The 14733-nt window shown below is 33.1% G+C and overlaps 1 protein-coding gene across 1 annotated transcript in view; it reads left to right on the forward strand.

Moving 5' to 3' along the window:
* The window catches only part of LOC144844095 (uncharacterized), a 32205-nt gene that overhangs the window by 13941 nt on the left and 3531 nt on the right, over positions 1-14733 (forward strand). The window contains exons 20-34 of the mRNA XM_078700835.1: positions 425-695; positions 869-1046; positions 1990-2348; positions 2556-2735; positions 2962-3099; positions 3372-3542; positions 3695-3865; positions 4057-4227; positions 4510-4668; positions 6648-6815; positions 7188-7355; positions 7575-7730; positions 7867-7992; positions 8384-8520; positions 8658-8752. Of these exons, the coding sequence (XP_078556961.1) occupies positions 425-695; positions 869-1046; positions 1990-2348; positions 2556-2735; positions 2962-3099; positions 3372-3542; positions 3695-3865; positions 4057-4227; positions 4510-4668; positions 6648-6815; positions 7188-7355; positions 7575-7730; positions 7867-7992; positions 8384-8520; positions 8658-8752 (2648 nt within the window). The remainder of the gene's footprint in view (positions 1-424; positions 696-868; positions 1047-1989; positions 2349-2555; positions 2736-2961; positions 3100-3371; positions 3543-3694; positions 3866-4056; positions 4228-4509; positions 4669-6647; positions 6816-7187; positions 7356-7574; positions 7731-7866; positions 7993-8383; positions 8521-8657; positions 8753-14733) is intronic.

Below are 14733 nucleotides of genomic sequence, written 5' to 3' on the forward strand. Positions count from 1 at the left end.
AACTACTTGTCCAAAAAACTTCATTTTTGTACAGGAGGCAAGAGTTATAATTTGTGATTTGTAATTTTAAAATATAATTCGATTTAATGTGCACCTTTTTTGATGCGAGTAGTTTTAAAAACTTTCAAATTCACTCGTTTGATTTTCGCGTTGCTTTTCTATTGTTAGTCAATTGAAGCTATTGTTAATTGAAAGGCTTGTTACATAACCATTACACCAAACTCGCATACACATGTTTGTAGTGAAATTAGCCTAAATCACAAACAGCACACAAATATATATATATATATATTTTTTCCCGGAGAAATCTTATGTAGGAGAATTTTACAGTAGGCGGAGGTATGCACTCTCGGAGTGGCTTTCTAGTTACAACTATATTCTATGATAATGTTGAAGAAAATGTTTTTCATATATCCTGTTACAGACTTGAATCGTACAGACAGACTGCTGATCGTGCAAAGGGAGCACTTTTGGCAGAGAGCAACCGGGAGCTTGACCAGCAACGAAAGATTGAAACTCTTGAAAATGCCCAGAAAGAGTCTGTGGCAGTGTTCCAACAAGCCGGTAAAGAAAAAGATGAGATTATTGCAGGTCTGGAGAAGAAGACCAAAGATCTATTAACCAAGTTAAGACAAACAGAAGCAGAGAGTGATCAAGCCACCCACAGGTCATTGCAGATGGAAAGAGAATCCCAGGTATAATTATTTATTACAATTGTAAAATAGAAAACAGATTTAAATTGAACAAAGAAAAAAAATACATTCATGATACAAAGAAAATACAATTAAAAAATTTACAATAAAAAATACAATATTATATTTCATCTTCTGTACCAGCCATGATGTAATATTTACTTTTCTGTTTAAAGGACCTACGTGATCGTGTAAAAGAGCTGGAGAACCACACCTTTGATAATCGCCAGTTAACATGCAAACAGGATATGGATCCTGCTAAGCTTGCACAACGTTTAAAACAAGTGGAATTCAACCTTGATATAACGAAGCAAAAGGCAGATAAATTTGAGAAAATAAACAAAGAACTTAAAGGTTAATAGTATATAAATAATGTTTTAAAGCTCAGGTACAGGCATGAATTTTAAATATAATATCTGGTTAATTGTATATAAATCAAATATTTGTAACAGAAATCAAGACGAAAAAACATGAATTTCCCTTAATATGGTCAAATACAAAATTTGGCAAAATTCTGCCATAAAAACCAGGAAGCCTTTTTTTTCAGTAGTTAGGTAGTTTAACCTAATGTAATAACATATCTGGTGACTCCCTAGAAGGTGAAAAAAGATGATGGATATACGGTGGATAATTTTTGCTATAGCATGAAAATAAAAATCTGAAGTTGAATAAAAATATCAGAAATGTAGAATTCTAGTTAAATTACATATATTTAGTCATCTGTTAACATTTTTTACCACACCGTTTATTTTTCATAGCTTTTTAAAATTCCTCTCTATTTACAAAATTTGTGTACAAAAGAATAGAGATTTTACTGTGTAATTTGAACTATCCCCCCACTGATAAGAAAGTGCTTATTGTCAACAAGCTTGTGTAACACAAATAAAAATCCTAATAATTATGAAACATAGGGGAAATCGATAATTATTGGAATGTATGATCAATAGAAATTTTTTGCCCGCACCTGGCCTTTAATAATACTGTACCACATAAATGACTATAATTAGGCAAAATCTGAACTTTAGTAATCCATTGTTGGATGTTGAATGAGTGTGATCCCACTTGCCAAATGTCGAACCCAGACCTTGTGATACTTTATATTTCTGCTTTGATTATACATTTAACTGATTTAATTTAATATTTATTACTATACTTTATTTTACTGAATATGGTGCATACTGTAAAGCAGAAGACTAGATTGTTGTTTCTTCTTGCATATTTCTCAAACATTTTTTGGTTAAATTAACATTCCTGCCTTTGCTATTATTGGATTTATTATTTTTCTTTTCATTTTCAGACTCAACTAAGAAATTTGAAGCCAATGAGTTCAAAGCAAATGATCTTGAGAAACAACTAAGGGATGTCAACTTTGAATATGAGCGTCACCGCACACAGTATAATCAGTTGAAGTCTCGTTATGATAACATCGTAGTTGAACTAGCAGATATCAAACACAAACTGGCTAAATCGGAGATGAAAAATGCGGGTATTGATACTGATAAAATGAGAAATGACCTTTGCACTTTTGAGAAAGAGAGCATTAAACTGAAAGAAAGAGTCAGCTTAAGTGATAAGAAAATTCTACAGCTTGAGAACAGGATTGCAGTAGATGATAAGGATAAAGTACACATACAAGATAATATGAAATCTTTACAGGTAACAATAACCATGTACAATAATAAATGTCATATCCCTATTGCCATCAATTATATAATGGAATAGAATTTGTTATTTATTTATACTGGGTAACCAGTTATGATCAGTGGCTGTGTGTGTGTGCTAGTACACCGGGGTAACACCCCTTAACCGCTCGGCCACTCACTCGCTAAGTACATTTAAATATAAAGTATTTATTTCATGTAGGATGAGCTGCAATACAACAAAGCTACAATTCAGGAATTACAGTTAGAAAAAGAACACACATTTAAGAAAATGGAACAGAACGAGAAACATTTCATCAGCGTTTGTAAAGAACTGGAAGATGAGTTGACCGCATGTAAGAAGTTGTTAACAGAATGTCAAGAGCAACTCCACGATTCAAAGGTATTTTGAATATTTATGTATTGGTGTTTTCAATAAATAGAAAAAGCTTGTGGAAATGTGTAAGACAAGGTATCTTTCAGTTTTATACCATTGATTATACCATTGATTATACAGTATTTGACTACATGCATTTTGAAACATACCAAAGGGATACTACCGAAATATTATCTTCAATGAAGACCGGTTTTAGATCAGTAATTCAATATGATTTGTTGTGATATTACAGGAGAAGGGAATGAAATTTATGACAGAAAGTGAAGAACTTAACGAAGAGAAAGAAAATGTAAGTGAAAGGTTAAAGACAATGGAGGAAGAACTAGAGAAACAAAGCAGTCAACATGAACAAGAAATTAACACATTACAGGTGGGATGAGTTACATTTATTTTTTTTATTAGTAAGTAATTGTAATTAAGGGCATTTGTAATAAATAAAGCTCTGTCTACACTATCAAATTTTATCTGACAAAAAACTTAATGTGCCCATATATGGACCATATCTAAGCATATCACTACCATATATGGACACATCACACTTTTTTTGGTTTGATAATGTAAACAGAGCTTAAAACAAATTTAAATAATGAACCCATTTTGGTGGGAGTAAGAAAAAATACTGTTTTAATAAATTTGAATTAGGAGGATTTTATGAATTGTATGAGCAAGATGGATGCACTTAGAGAAGAGAACAATCTAGCCAATGAGAGAATTAAAGAAGTTGAGAATGAAGCTAAGGAAAAAATGGAAGATATTCAAAAAGAGCTAGCTGAACAATCACTTAAACACCAACAAGAAATGGATACATTGCAGGTATATTTATCTCATCTTCCTTTACTGTGCAGAACCTTGTTTGAGTAAAGTGGTACATAATACATATGATGTTTGCATTTATTAATAATAACACTTGCCGTAAACTTGTGGAATGTTGCTATCAATTCTATTCTAATTAATAAATCCAATAGGAAGATGCAATGAAGTATAATGCTGAAATGGCAAACATGAAGGAAGGAAAAGAAATTTCCAATGATCAACTTGGAGAAGAGTTGACAAAAGCTGAACTGAAAATAGAAAACATTGAAAAAGAAATTGCAGACCAGTCAAGTAGATATGAACAGGAAATCGAGTCATTACAGGTGGGCTAACATTCAAATACTAGAAAACAAGAATACGATACTGATCACAGAAGAGGCAATAATTTCTTCATTATTTGTTTAGGTTGTAGAAACCTCCGCATTATTGGTCTCTACTTATTAGTTTGTAAAAGTACCCTAAAGTATAGTTTTTTTTTTTACAAATGACATTCTTCTTGAATCAAATTTTATAGGAAAATATAATGAAATATGTGACAAAAATAGAACAACTTGAAGAAGAGAAGGAAAAGATAAATGAAATGTTAAAGGAACAAATTGTAGAAGCTGAAAAGAAACTAGAGACAAGTCAAGAAGAACAAGAAAAACAAAGTATTCAACATCAACAAGAAATTAGCACATTACAGGTATGAACCGCTTTCTCCTTCCCCTCCTTGAAAAATGTTGATATGATTTAGATGATAATGATGATAACTAGACAAACGATTTGTTTCGAAATGTCTTAAAGTAAAAAAAACATTCAATTCAGTTGAGATCGATATACCTTTTGGCCTGTCTGTCACTCTCATTTTTTAGTGCTCTTTTTCCATTTTATTATTCATTTCATGTATTACTTTTATCTTTATGTGAAGTACATAGAGGCATTATGTGCTGAAAAGTCCAAATTTATTATTATTATTATTATACAGACTGATTCAATCAAATACATGACTAAGATGGAAATGCTGAAAGAAGAAAATGATTCTGCCAATGTCAGACAGATAGAAGCTGAAGAAACAATAGAAAGAGTGAAGCAAGAGGTAGCAGATCAATCCATTAGATATCAACAAGAAATCGATACATTGAAGGTATGTTTACGTAAATCAAGCTATTTGCGATAAACCTTATAGAACTAATACAGGTGTGTTATAAAATGTAATGTTGTCGTTATTGCATTTAGCGTGGGGAACAAGTACATGATATTATTCCCAATATTAGAAAGAAAGTATCTATGTTTGACATTAATGTGTGAAAAGTTCTCATGAAAAGACAATCCAGCTATGAAGAAAGAAGCTATGCATTGTGCAGTTGGTGATCTTGTTTGTTATATTGTTTAGATTAAAGAGATATTGTCCCCCTAAAAAAATTGTTAATGTCACACAATAGTTAATCACTTTGACCAAAAACTGGATCAAGAAAAAAAAATTTCCCTGAAAAAATGTAATTGAAAGCAAAAAACACCTACATTTTCTGTCAGACAATGGTTTTTGGTTTAAATTAACCGTTTCTTTGGTCTTTATAAGTGAAATAATTATTTTTGTTGTTTTTTTCTACAGAAGTGAATAACTTTAAACTGCAAATTAGCCTATTCAAAGTCTGATTTTATTAGGTTATATGCATTATCATGCATATAAGCTCTTGATTCTGTCAGGATCTATTTATTTCTTTATTTATTTATTTATTCTTTCCTTAGCACTATTTTGTCCGTCAATTATTTTGATATCAGTTTCGTCTAGCTAAGTCAATTTTTCAGAGTATATTCCTTATGGCCAGGAATCGATGTGGTTATGATTTCACGGTGCGCAATCAAAAATTACGCGATCTGCACGCGGTTTAACGAAATCACGTTTGTAATCATATCTTCACAAGCATGAATCATTTTTAAACAAAATTTGGTACTCATAAATTTCAGGTCATATTTCATCATATGGCAATACAATTACGTGCGTAGCGCATATAACGCATGCGTACGCGCGCTTAACATTTTCAAAATTGTCAAAAATTTATTTTCCATGAAATTAGAGTACGTTTCAGGTAATTTTAAGCGTTTAAAAAATTGCCATGAGTGCGCAGATTTTAGTTAAATGTTAGTGCGCACTCTTTTTGTCCGATTTCTGTTTTACAACCTTTCTTTAATAATATCATCATATTTGATTCACTTTTCAACTCGAAATTGCATTATACGAGCACGTCAAAAGTGACAGGCTACGAACGTATAAGTTAACAAAATGGTGAAAATATGCTAAATTTTAAACCTATTTTTTATTTCATTTTCTTGAAGTGTATGTATCATATGTATGATTTATTATCAAATTAAGAGAACAAAAGTTGATTAAGTCATCATTAATTGCATTTTAAATTAAAACAAATTAATTCCAACAATCAAACAAATTAAGACATTTTCTTAGGCCGAAATAACAAACTTAACATTAACTTTCTTTCTTAAAATGTTCATATATTAAAGTTAAAAGTATATAGTTTGACATTGCATCATTTTTTTTAATTTTTAAAGATGTTATCATAGTAAAAAATTGTGGTATGTAATAATCTATCTGCACCAAAGTGGTCACTGCATAGTAAATACACGGAGGCATCTTTCTACAACTTGTAGTCAGTTGTGTATGGCTCGGTGGTCTGTGCTCGTGTCTATGGCATTCAAGGTACCAAGATCGAGTCTCACCTTGGGAAACGAAATAAGATTTTTTTTTATTATCCGTATTGTTTTTTCAATTTTGTAGAATTTTTATAATGAAATCTAGATAAAAAGTAACTTATGTCTTTATTATTATGTAACAAATGTGGTTTATGGTAATAAACCACAGAGGGATCTTTGATCGGATTGTGATACCGGCTATTGTATTTGCGTAAACAAGATCCTATCATATATGAATAATTACAGATTCTGAGAAAATCAATCAATCAATATATCTTTTAAATATCTATTATCTTTATTTAAATCAATGCATATAACCTATAATTCGTCATAGTGACGAATTAAATCTAGTTAATCTTTATTTTCCATGTTTTTGGGGGATAATACATCTTGAAGCATTTGTTTAACTTACAGTGTAGCATAAAGGACTTACAAATGGAGCTAGCATCACTACAGGCAATAAACGAGGCTGCAGAGCAAGACGAGTGGGCTTTAAGTAAAGTGTGCAATGATCTTAAATTAGAATTGGAGGAAGAACGGCAACAAAAGAAACAAATTAATGATGTATTGAAGCAAGAACAAGTAAGTTGTAAAATATAATTTATGGCTTTATTTAAAAATGTTGGTTCCTGTCATTCTTTGTGTGTTCCAACTGACTACGTGTAGATAGTGCAGCATCTTGCGCATGAGATGTTACGCTATTGGTCCTGTGTGGAACATGGCTCATGTGCATGTTAAAGAAATTGGGCAGTACAGCAGGAGACAATCCCCTACTAGATTCTACTGCCCACCATGAAGGAAGAACTATGTGGGGATGTCCTTGGTGTACTTAAATGTACAAAAACTCTGTCAGGTATAATTATTCTTTTTTTTTGGTTACGCATTTCTTCCCATTTGATTCTGGAGATTAAAAAAATGATTATGTATAAGTTACATATCTATTTTATTCTGTAGGATAAGTGTTCAGATCTGATGTCAAAACATGATTTGTTGGTAAGTCAACTAGAAAAATTAAAACGTTCAGAATGTGATCTTGAAAAGTTGTGTGATCAGATTCAGGAGGAACAAGAAGAGGAAGAAAGAAAACATAAAGAAACAAAGAAAAAATTAAACAAATTAGAGGTAATTTGCTACTTTATTTGTTGTTATTGTTTGTGTGTCATTTTTTCTGGTTTCTTTCATTTGTTAAACCATAATTACAGTAGTATGTAAAATTCTGAAACTACAAGAGTAAAGTATAGTAAGAGCAAAGCAAGTAATTTGACCAATCATCAATTCGTTAAATTATACTTGCGTTGCGCTCCATCCCATCAGGATTGGTCAAATTACTTTCTTCTGCAGGAAAAATATTCAAAACATGACGTTTTAGTGAGTCAACTAGAAAAAATGAAACGTTCAGAAAGTGATCTTGAGAAGTTGTGTGATCAGATTCAGGAGGAACAAGAAGAGGAAGAAAGAAAACATAAAGAAACAAAGGAAAAATTTAACAACTTAGAGGTAAGAGGCCATTTGCTTTTTTTAATGGGTGGTTTAATCTATTGTTTTTTGAATATTTTAGTATTTAGAAATGTTTGTCTTGTACTTTTATATCCTATACTTTTTATAATCGATTATTTAAATTTTTGTGTTTTAGAAAAAATTTTCGGACTTTAAACAAAAATTTGCTGAAATGAATGCAGCATGCGAAAAGATTAAAAAAGAAAAGAAAGAAGACGAAGCAGAACTTAAAAAGACAAAAACTAAACTGGCTGAACTTGAGGCGAGAAGACTCTTAATATTTATAACAATATTCAATTGTGCGAATGCTAAAAATCAATATTTACCATTATTTTACTTCAAAAGTTACATATCCATAGTATAATAAAAGCACAAAATAGCAATAACCTATGTAAATCTTATGCATACAAAACACAAGAAACAATAAATTCATATTATTTTTATTATATTTAGTGTAATTATATGTTTTTTAACATACATTATACAATACAAATTGATACAATACGATCTAAACATTTAAGTCTGCTTCTTTACCAAATAGTTTTATTAGTATAGTACTATAATAGTATTGTTGATACTTTTGTTATTTTTTTCCTTAATTAATTACATTACCTTTCAATTGTGGTTAAAATGATTCTTTTTGATATTATTAGGCCACTGTAAAAAAGAACCAGAATTTAGCAGATGTCAATGCACTAAAGGCCCTTCGACAAGAGCTTCTGGATAAGAAGATGAAAATTGTGTCCTTAGAATCTGAAATTCTAAAATGTACAGACCCTCTTGAAAAAAGGTAGGCCTTTATAGTAATACGAAAGCTAGTCTACACTAGGAAACTTGATCCAACTTTTACTTAACAAATCGGCGAGTTTCCTCATATCTTTCACAATTTCGTTATAATTGATATTACTAAATTTCCTTAATTTTTAGAATTTCTCAACTTACCAAGGAGCTTGCTGACAGTTTTGAAAAGGTTGAAAGTTGGAAAAATGAAGTTAAAAGATTGCGAAGACTTGATAATGCAGGTAAACCTTTGGTTGTACATTCACTTTTACATCCACAGCAAGTCATTGATAGGACAACTGATGGAGCTGGTTGTATATCCATCCAATCAATGTCAATACTGGAACCTGATGTCAAAACATGATTTGTTGGTAAGTCAACTAGAAAAATTAAAACGTTCAGAATGTGATCTTGAAAAGTTGTGTGATCAGATTCAGGAGGAACAAGAAGAGGAAGAAAGAAAACATAAAGAAACAAAGAAAAAACTAGATTTAATTCGTCACTATGACGAATTATAGGTTATATGCATTGATTAAAATAAAGATAATTGATTTGTAAAAGATATATTGATTGATTGATTTTCTCAGAATTTTTAATTATTTATAATATATGCTAGGATCTTGCTAACGCAAATACAATAGCCGGTATCGCAATCCGATCAAAGATCCCTCTGCGTATAATGTCATAAACCACATTTGTTACACAATTTTTTAAACGCTTAAAATTGCCTGAAACGTACTCTAATTTCATCGAAAATAAATTTTTACAATTTTAAAACTTTTAAGCGCGCGTACGCATGCGTTATATGCGCTACGCACGTAATTATATTGCCATATGATGAAATATGACCTGAAATTTATGAGTACCAAATTTTGTTTAAAAGTGATTCATGCTTGTGAAGATATGATTACAAATGTGATTTCATTAAATCGCGCGTAGACCGCGTAATTTATGATTGCGCACCGTGAAAACATAACCACATCGATTCCTGGCCATAAGGAATATACTCTGAAAAATTGACTTAGCTAGATGAAACTGATGCCAAGATAATTCACGGACAAAATAGTGCTAAGGAAAGAATAAATAAATAAATAAATAAATAAAGATCCTGACAGAATCAAGAGGTTATATGAATATCATGCATATAACCTAATTAAACAAATTAGAGGTAATTTGCTACTTTATTTGTTGTTATTGTTTGTGTGTCATTTTTTCTGGTTTCTTTCATTTGTTAAACCATAATTACAAGAGTAAAGTATAGTAAGAGCAAAGCAAGTAATTTGACCAATCATCAATTCGTTAAATTATACTTGCGTTGCGCTCCATCCCATCAGGATTGGTCAAATTACTTTCTTCTGCAGGAAAAATATTCAAAACATGACGTTTTAGTGAGTCAACTAGAAAAAATGAAACGTTCAGAAAGTGTTGACCTTTGGTTGTACATTCACTTTTACATCCACAGCAAGTCATTGATAGGACAACTGATGGAGCTGGTTGTATATCCATCCAATCAATGTCAATACTGGAACCTGTTACAATCTACCCATGGCCATGCAATACTATTCGGCCCATTTAAGGATCCTGATTAACTTTGCTAAGGATAACTTGAAAAGCTTTTGTCCAAATTCCCATATCTACAACAACTGGAATGGAGCATGTACCCTTTCCATGATGAATGTCCATAATTTGGTCTGTCATCTCGACTGATCTTTTGAGGAAGGTGTATATCACATTGTAATCAGGAGCTTTATGGATGGTTTGGCAGTAACCTATTTTATGGGGTACCATCTCAGCTGTATCTCTACGCATGTTTGCATTGAAGCCTTTCCATCCAGGAACACATTGGCGTGATGGGTCGATGTTGTTATTTAAAGAAAACTCCATTCGTGTAAGTTTCCAAGCCATGTCAGTTTTATCTGCAGTATCTTTAATACCCAAACTGATTGTTGTGAGCTGTTTAACAGCATTGGGAAAGCAAGATGGATTTGTCTTTTTGTTTATAATACAGCTATCGATTTGATCAACAAATGGCTTGATAGATCTACGCCTTGTTCTTGAGTGACTTAAACTAGTTGTTCTGGAAGTTCATGGCTAGCAATTGGTAGTCCCGGCTGAGCAATGTATCCTGTTGTATCATGTACTTGACGTGTTCCCGAGAAATGGCCGTAGTTGTTGTAGTCATTTGCTGTATCCATTTCTTGTAAGAGAGACTTATTGATGCAGTTTTGATTTTTGTTCAGAAGAGAAATTAAAGACAGGCTTCCTGTTTTTTGCTGAACGGCTTTTGCTAGTAATACTTGCTTTACTGTTATGGCTCGCCCATTTGTTGCTGCATGAATAATATCCTGCCCAATTGCCAATATTTTCTTATGTATTGTTGGTTTTACAGCAACTCGTTTATCTCGCCAGTGAATTCCGATGCCAGAGTCGTCAGTGTCTGATGTATTTCTAGATCGTGTGTTGGGCAACGAAGAACCAATGTGGTCCGTTTCTTCCGGTTGTTCCTTCCAGTCTCCACCGATTACCCATGCTAACGAATTATATAACGTGTTTGGTATGATGATGTTCTATTCAATCATGTGTTCTGGTCGTGGTGGCCATGGTAAATTGGGAACTAATTGTACATCTTTGTGAATTTGCATGCCTATTGTGAACGCATAGTGTAATTCATCAGGGCTATCACGCGTAGGTATTTTGTTTTCATCTTGCTTAGTCTTGTGTGTGTTACTTTCAGATTCCATCTTCATCACTTCCTTATTGTGCAACTCAATAGAATTATGTATTAACTTTCCCTTTGGCAGTTTATTAGAATAGATTATTTCTATTTTTTGGGGTTCCAGAATTTGATTCTCTTGCCAAATGTTATTTTCAAACGTGACTTAAGGCTTGAAGATTTATAGACGCAATCATGATGAATAGAAGCTAATAGACGATTCATGTAACATAGTAGATCTTTCATAAGAATCACTTCTCTTCCTTCTATCACTCTTTTTTCAACCTCCACTGCAATCTCGTTAAACGCCTTTTGATATTTATCATCTTTTTTATCGGATATTGCACTCTTGATATTTGACATACCTATTATATACGACGCACGGCAAGGATGATGTACCATGATATCCTTCGAAACGATGTCTCCACCATCTTCTATAACGCATCGGATTTCTTGTAATAGTCTGGTATCATTCCTTAGCCTTGCACTTTCAATAAGAATATCCCCTGATCTTATTAGAGATATTTTCATTGTTCTTTCCATCTTCTTTGAGCGATAAAGCCATTTCCTTTCCTTCATACAAATGATACAGTTCCTACTATCTCTCTGTGTATTCACAGTTGGTGATTTAAATACCGTTAAGTCAGTGATGATGTGTCTTTATCTTGATTTATCCTTTTTCGCTCCTTCTGTGCTACTGTTTTAGGGTTTTTATACTTGCTGTAACAGGAAGGATGTTTCTTCAGTTCTGTTAAGGGTGAGGGAAATGATTCAGCTCCAGAAATGTAGGTCTCTAGACGTTCAAATACGGGTTGCTGCTGAGCAAAATATGTCCCATGAATGCTCGGTCCATTGTTATTATCCGTTACCTGACTATTACATATTAGACAATAACTAAATTCTAGCTTCTTTAACTTCTTTTTAGGAGATTTGTAAGAAATAATCGGGCCGATATTGTCACTGTCAACAGTAACATCAGTATCTGTATCACATGTACCATATGTGTCGACTGAAGTTTCATCTTTATATATTTTAGATGCCATGGCTTCCGGTTTCTGAAAAGAAATTCAAAACACATTTATCATAATTCTTACTATTCATGTTTTAAATGACCCTTCTGGGCCTCTATACCTTTAAGTGCTACTGTACATTCCATAATATTATACAATAATTCAAGTTAAAAACATTGTTTTCAAGAGGCCGATTAGTTTTTTGAAATGATTCAGTCTCATAAGGAATTTCATGTATGAAGCAATAATGTTACATGTTTTCTACCTACTAGTAGTGTAACGGTGCTTGTATCCGTTACCTTATATTATATAGCCTCAGTGGCAGGATGTCACACACACAGTCACAGAATATACAATACAGTAAATATGGTTTTTGTCCAGTGACAACTGTTTTATTTCAATACTAAATATAATGCAGTATGTACTGACTATATCACATATGTTCTTTATCAATTTGTTAACTCTCTCCCTCTTGGCCAGTACATCCATATTTAAGGAACGGTCCTAATTAATATGCATGTACTGGGAGGGGACTATTTGGAACAAAGGAACATTCTTTGATGATGAGGAAAAGTCATTAAAGGAAAGGAACAACCTAATATTTTACCTAACTATTATAAAAGTAACCCTACCAACTTAATATTCAGAACAATTTATGTTTAAATCGGATTTGTAGTTTTCTAGTAAACAGGATTTTAAAGCTGTTTTCAAGACATTTGAAAATTGCCATCTTGTGCTCATGGCAGCCTGTTTGTGACGTCAGATACGGCCGACGAACATTTTAAGATTCGCGGTTGCATTTGGCGCTTCTATTGGCTAAGCGAATCTGCTAAAATGATTGGCTAATAACGCGACATGCGGTCATGCAGGACGGCGATGACACGGTATGAGCATGCGCTGACTTGGTAAACAAACCTTCGATCGATCTTTTCTTCTGCAAGCCAATTCGTAAATCTTTCAGCTATTGTTAATCTATTGTTACTTTTATTGCCTAGCTGTTTCAAACGGGATTTGGTAGGGGAATTAACTGATAAACCTTTCAAACGGAGGCTGTTGGTTGACGATGCAGTGTCTACTTTATTTTTGTTCAACACGAGTTCTAGGCCTAGTGTAAGGCATACAGTACAGATACACTGGCCGCAAGTACACCATTCTTCGACGGCTTGTTATGCTCGAGAATGTTCTTTTTTCCTCATCAGCACGATGCAAAACTAACTCTCTTTCTATATATTCTGGTTCCAAATTTTCTGAATTATAAAAACTCCAAGCCATATTCCAAAAATATTAAGTATGTTAGGCTATTTAATTGATTTTATTTATTGTTATATCCCGCACTTCCATATTGAAATACTGTACTAAGACGATGGACGCTTGGATTTGCTTGAATGCGTCCACCTAATCTGACGTCACATAATTGCTCTTAACCTGTCAAAATGGCGCTGTTCAATTTCCGATATGTTGTCGTTTAAAAGTCTATTTTTTAACTAAATTGCTTTCTATTGTACCTTGAACCATTGTAATCATGTTTTTATTACATTTATCTATAAGCACAGTGGCACATTTAGCCCAGGGTGTTCCTTTCCTTTAAGGGAGGGATGTCACATCACCTTCACCTCAGTGAAAGCTAGGGCAAATTGGACCACTGGACATCAACAAGTGTTTATAGTAACTCCCATTAGAAATCCCATTAGAGCAATTATAAATTCCACAATATACCAACAGGTGAACAGTTAATAGATTTATATTCTCTCGTGTGTTACAGTAGTGTAACCTCTGATCGTAATTAGTGGTAGTATGACAGTAGTCAATAAACAATCTCAACATCCAGCTCTTTAAATGTACTCCTTTATTGGGTTATTATAAACCTTACATCGCCATGATGTATCTCACCTCCCTCTTCAACCCATGAGGTTCTCTCTATGAACGCCCTCTATAGCGTGATCTTAACTTCTGGTTACAGTAGGGCCTACATACTACAGTAGGCCTATATGTAAATTTACATGGTTGCTAGGCATAACGAAAAAACGTAAAATGTGTAAATTTCATATTTTGTTTGTTTGTTTATTTTTATACTGGGTAACCTCTTCAGTCAAAGACTGGTCTCCCGGAGGGCCCAGTTGGTGATCAGTGGCTGTGATATACTAATACACCGGGGTAACCCCCTACTCGTCTTGAAAGATGTACTAGGTTCTTTAAAGTGCACACGAGCTAGTTGTGTACACTGGACCTACGGTTTATAGTCCTTATCCGAGAAGACTCGTTCTACCACCAGAACCATGGAGTGAGTGAGCCTCGAACCCCTGCCGATGTTATGGCTACGTAATTACGGTTCCACTGTCTTAACCGCTCGGCCACTCACCATTATTATTATGCTAATTGATTGTTAAATATTAATTGTACCTATTCTCAAAACACACATTTCATTTGTTGCAATCACACTAATTCTAGATACGTATTATGCCTATAATGTTGCTAATACTAATACGCATGTTTAGCGTTT

The sequence above is a fragment of the Antedon bifida genome, chromosome 1 (assembly GCF_963402885.1).
Source record: "Antedon bifida chromosome 1, ecAntBifi1.1, whole genome shotgun sequence".
Classification (NCBI taxonomy): Eukaryota; Metazoa; Echinodermata; class Crinoidea; order Comatulida; family Antedonidae; genus Antedon; species Antedon bifida.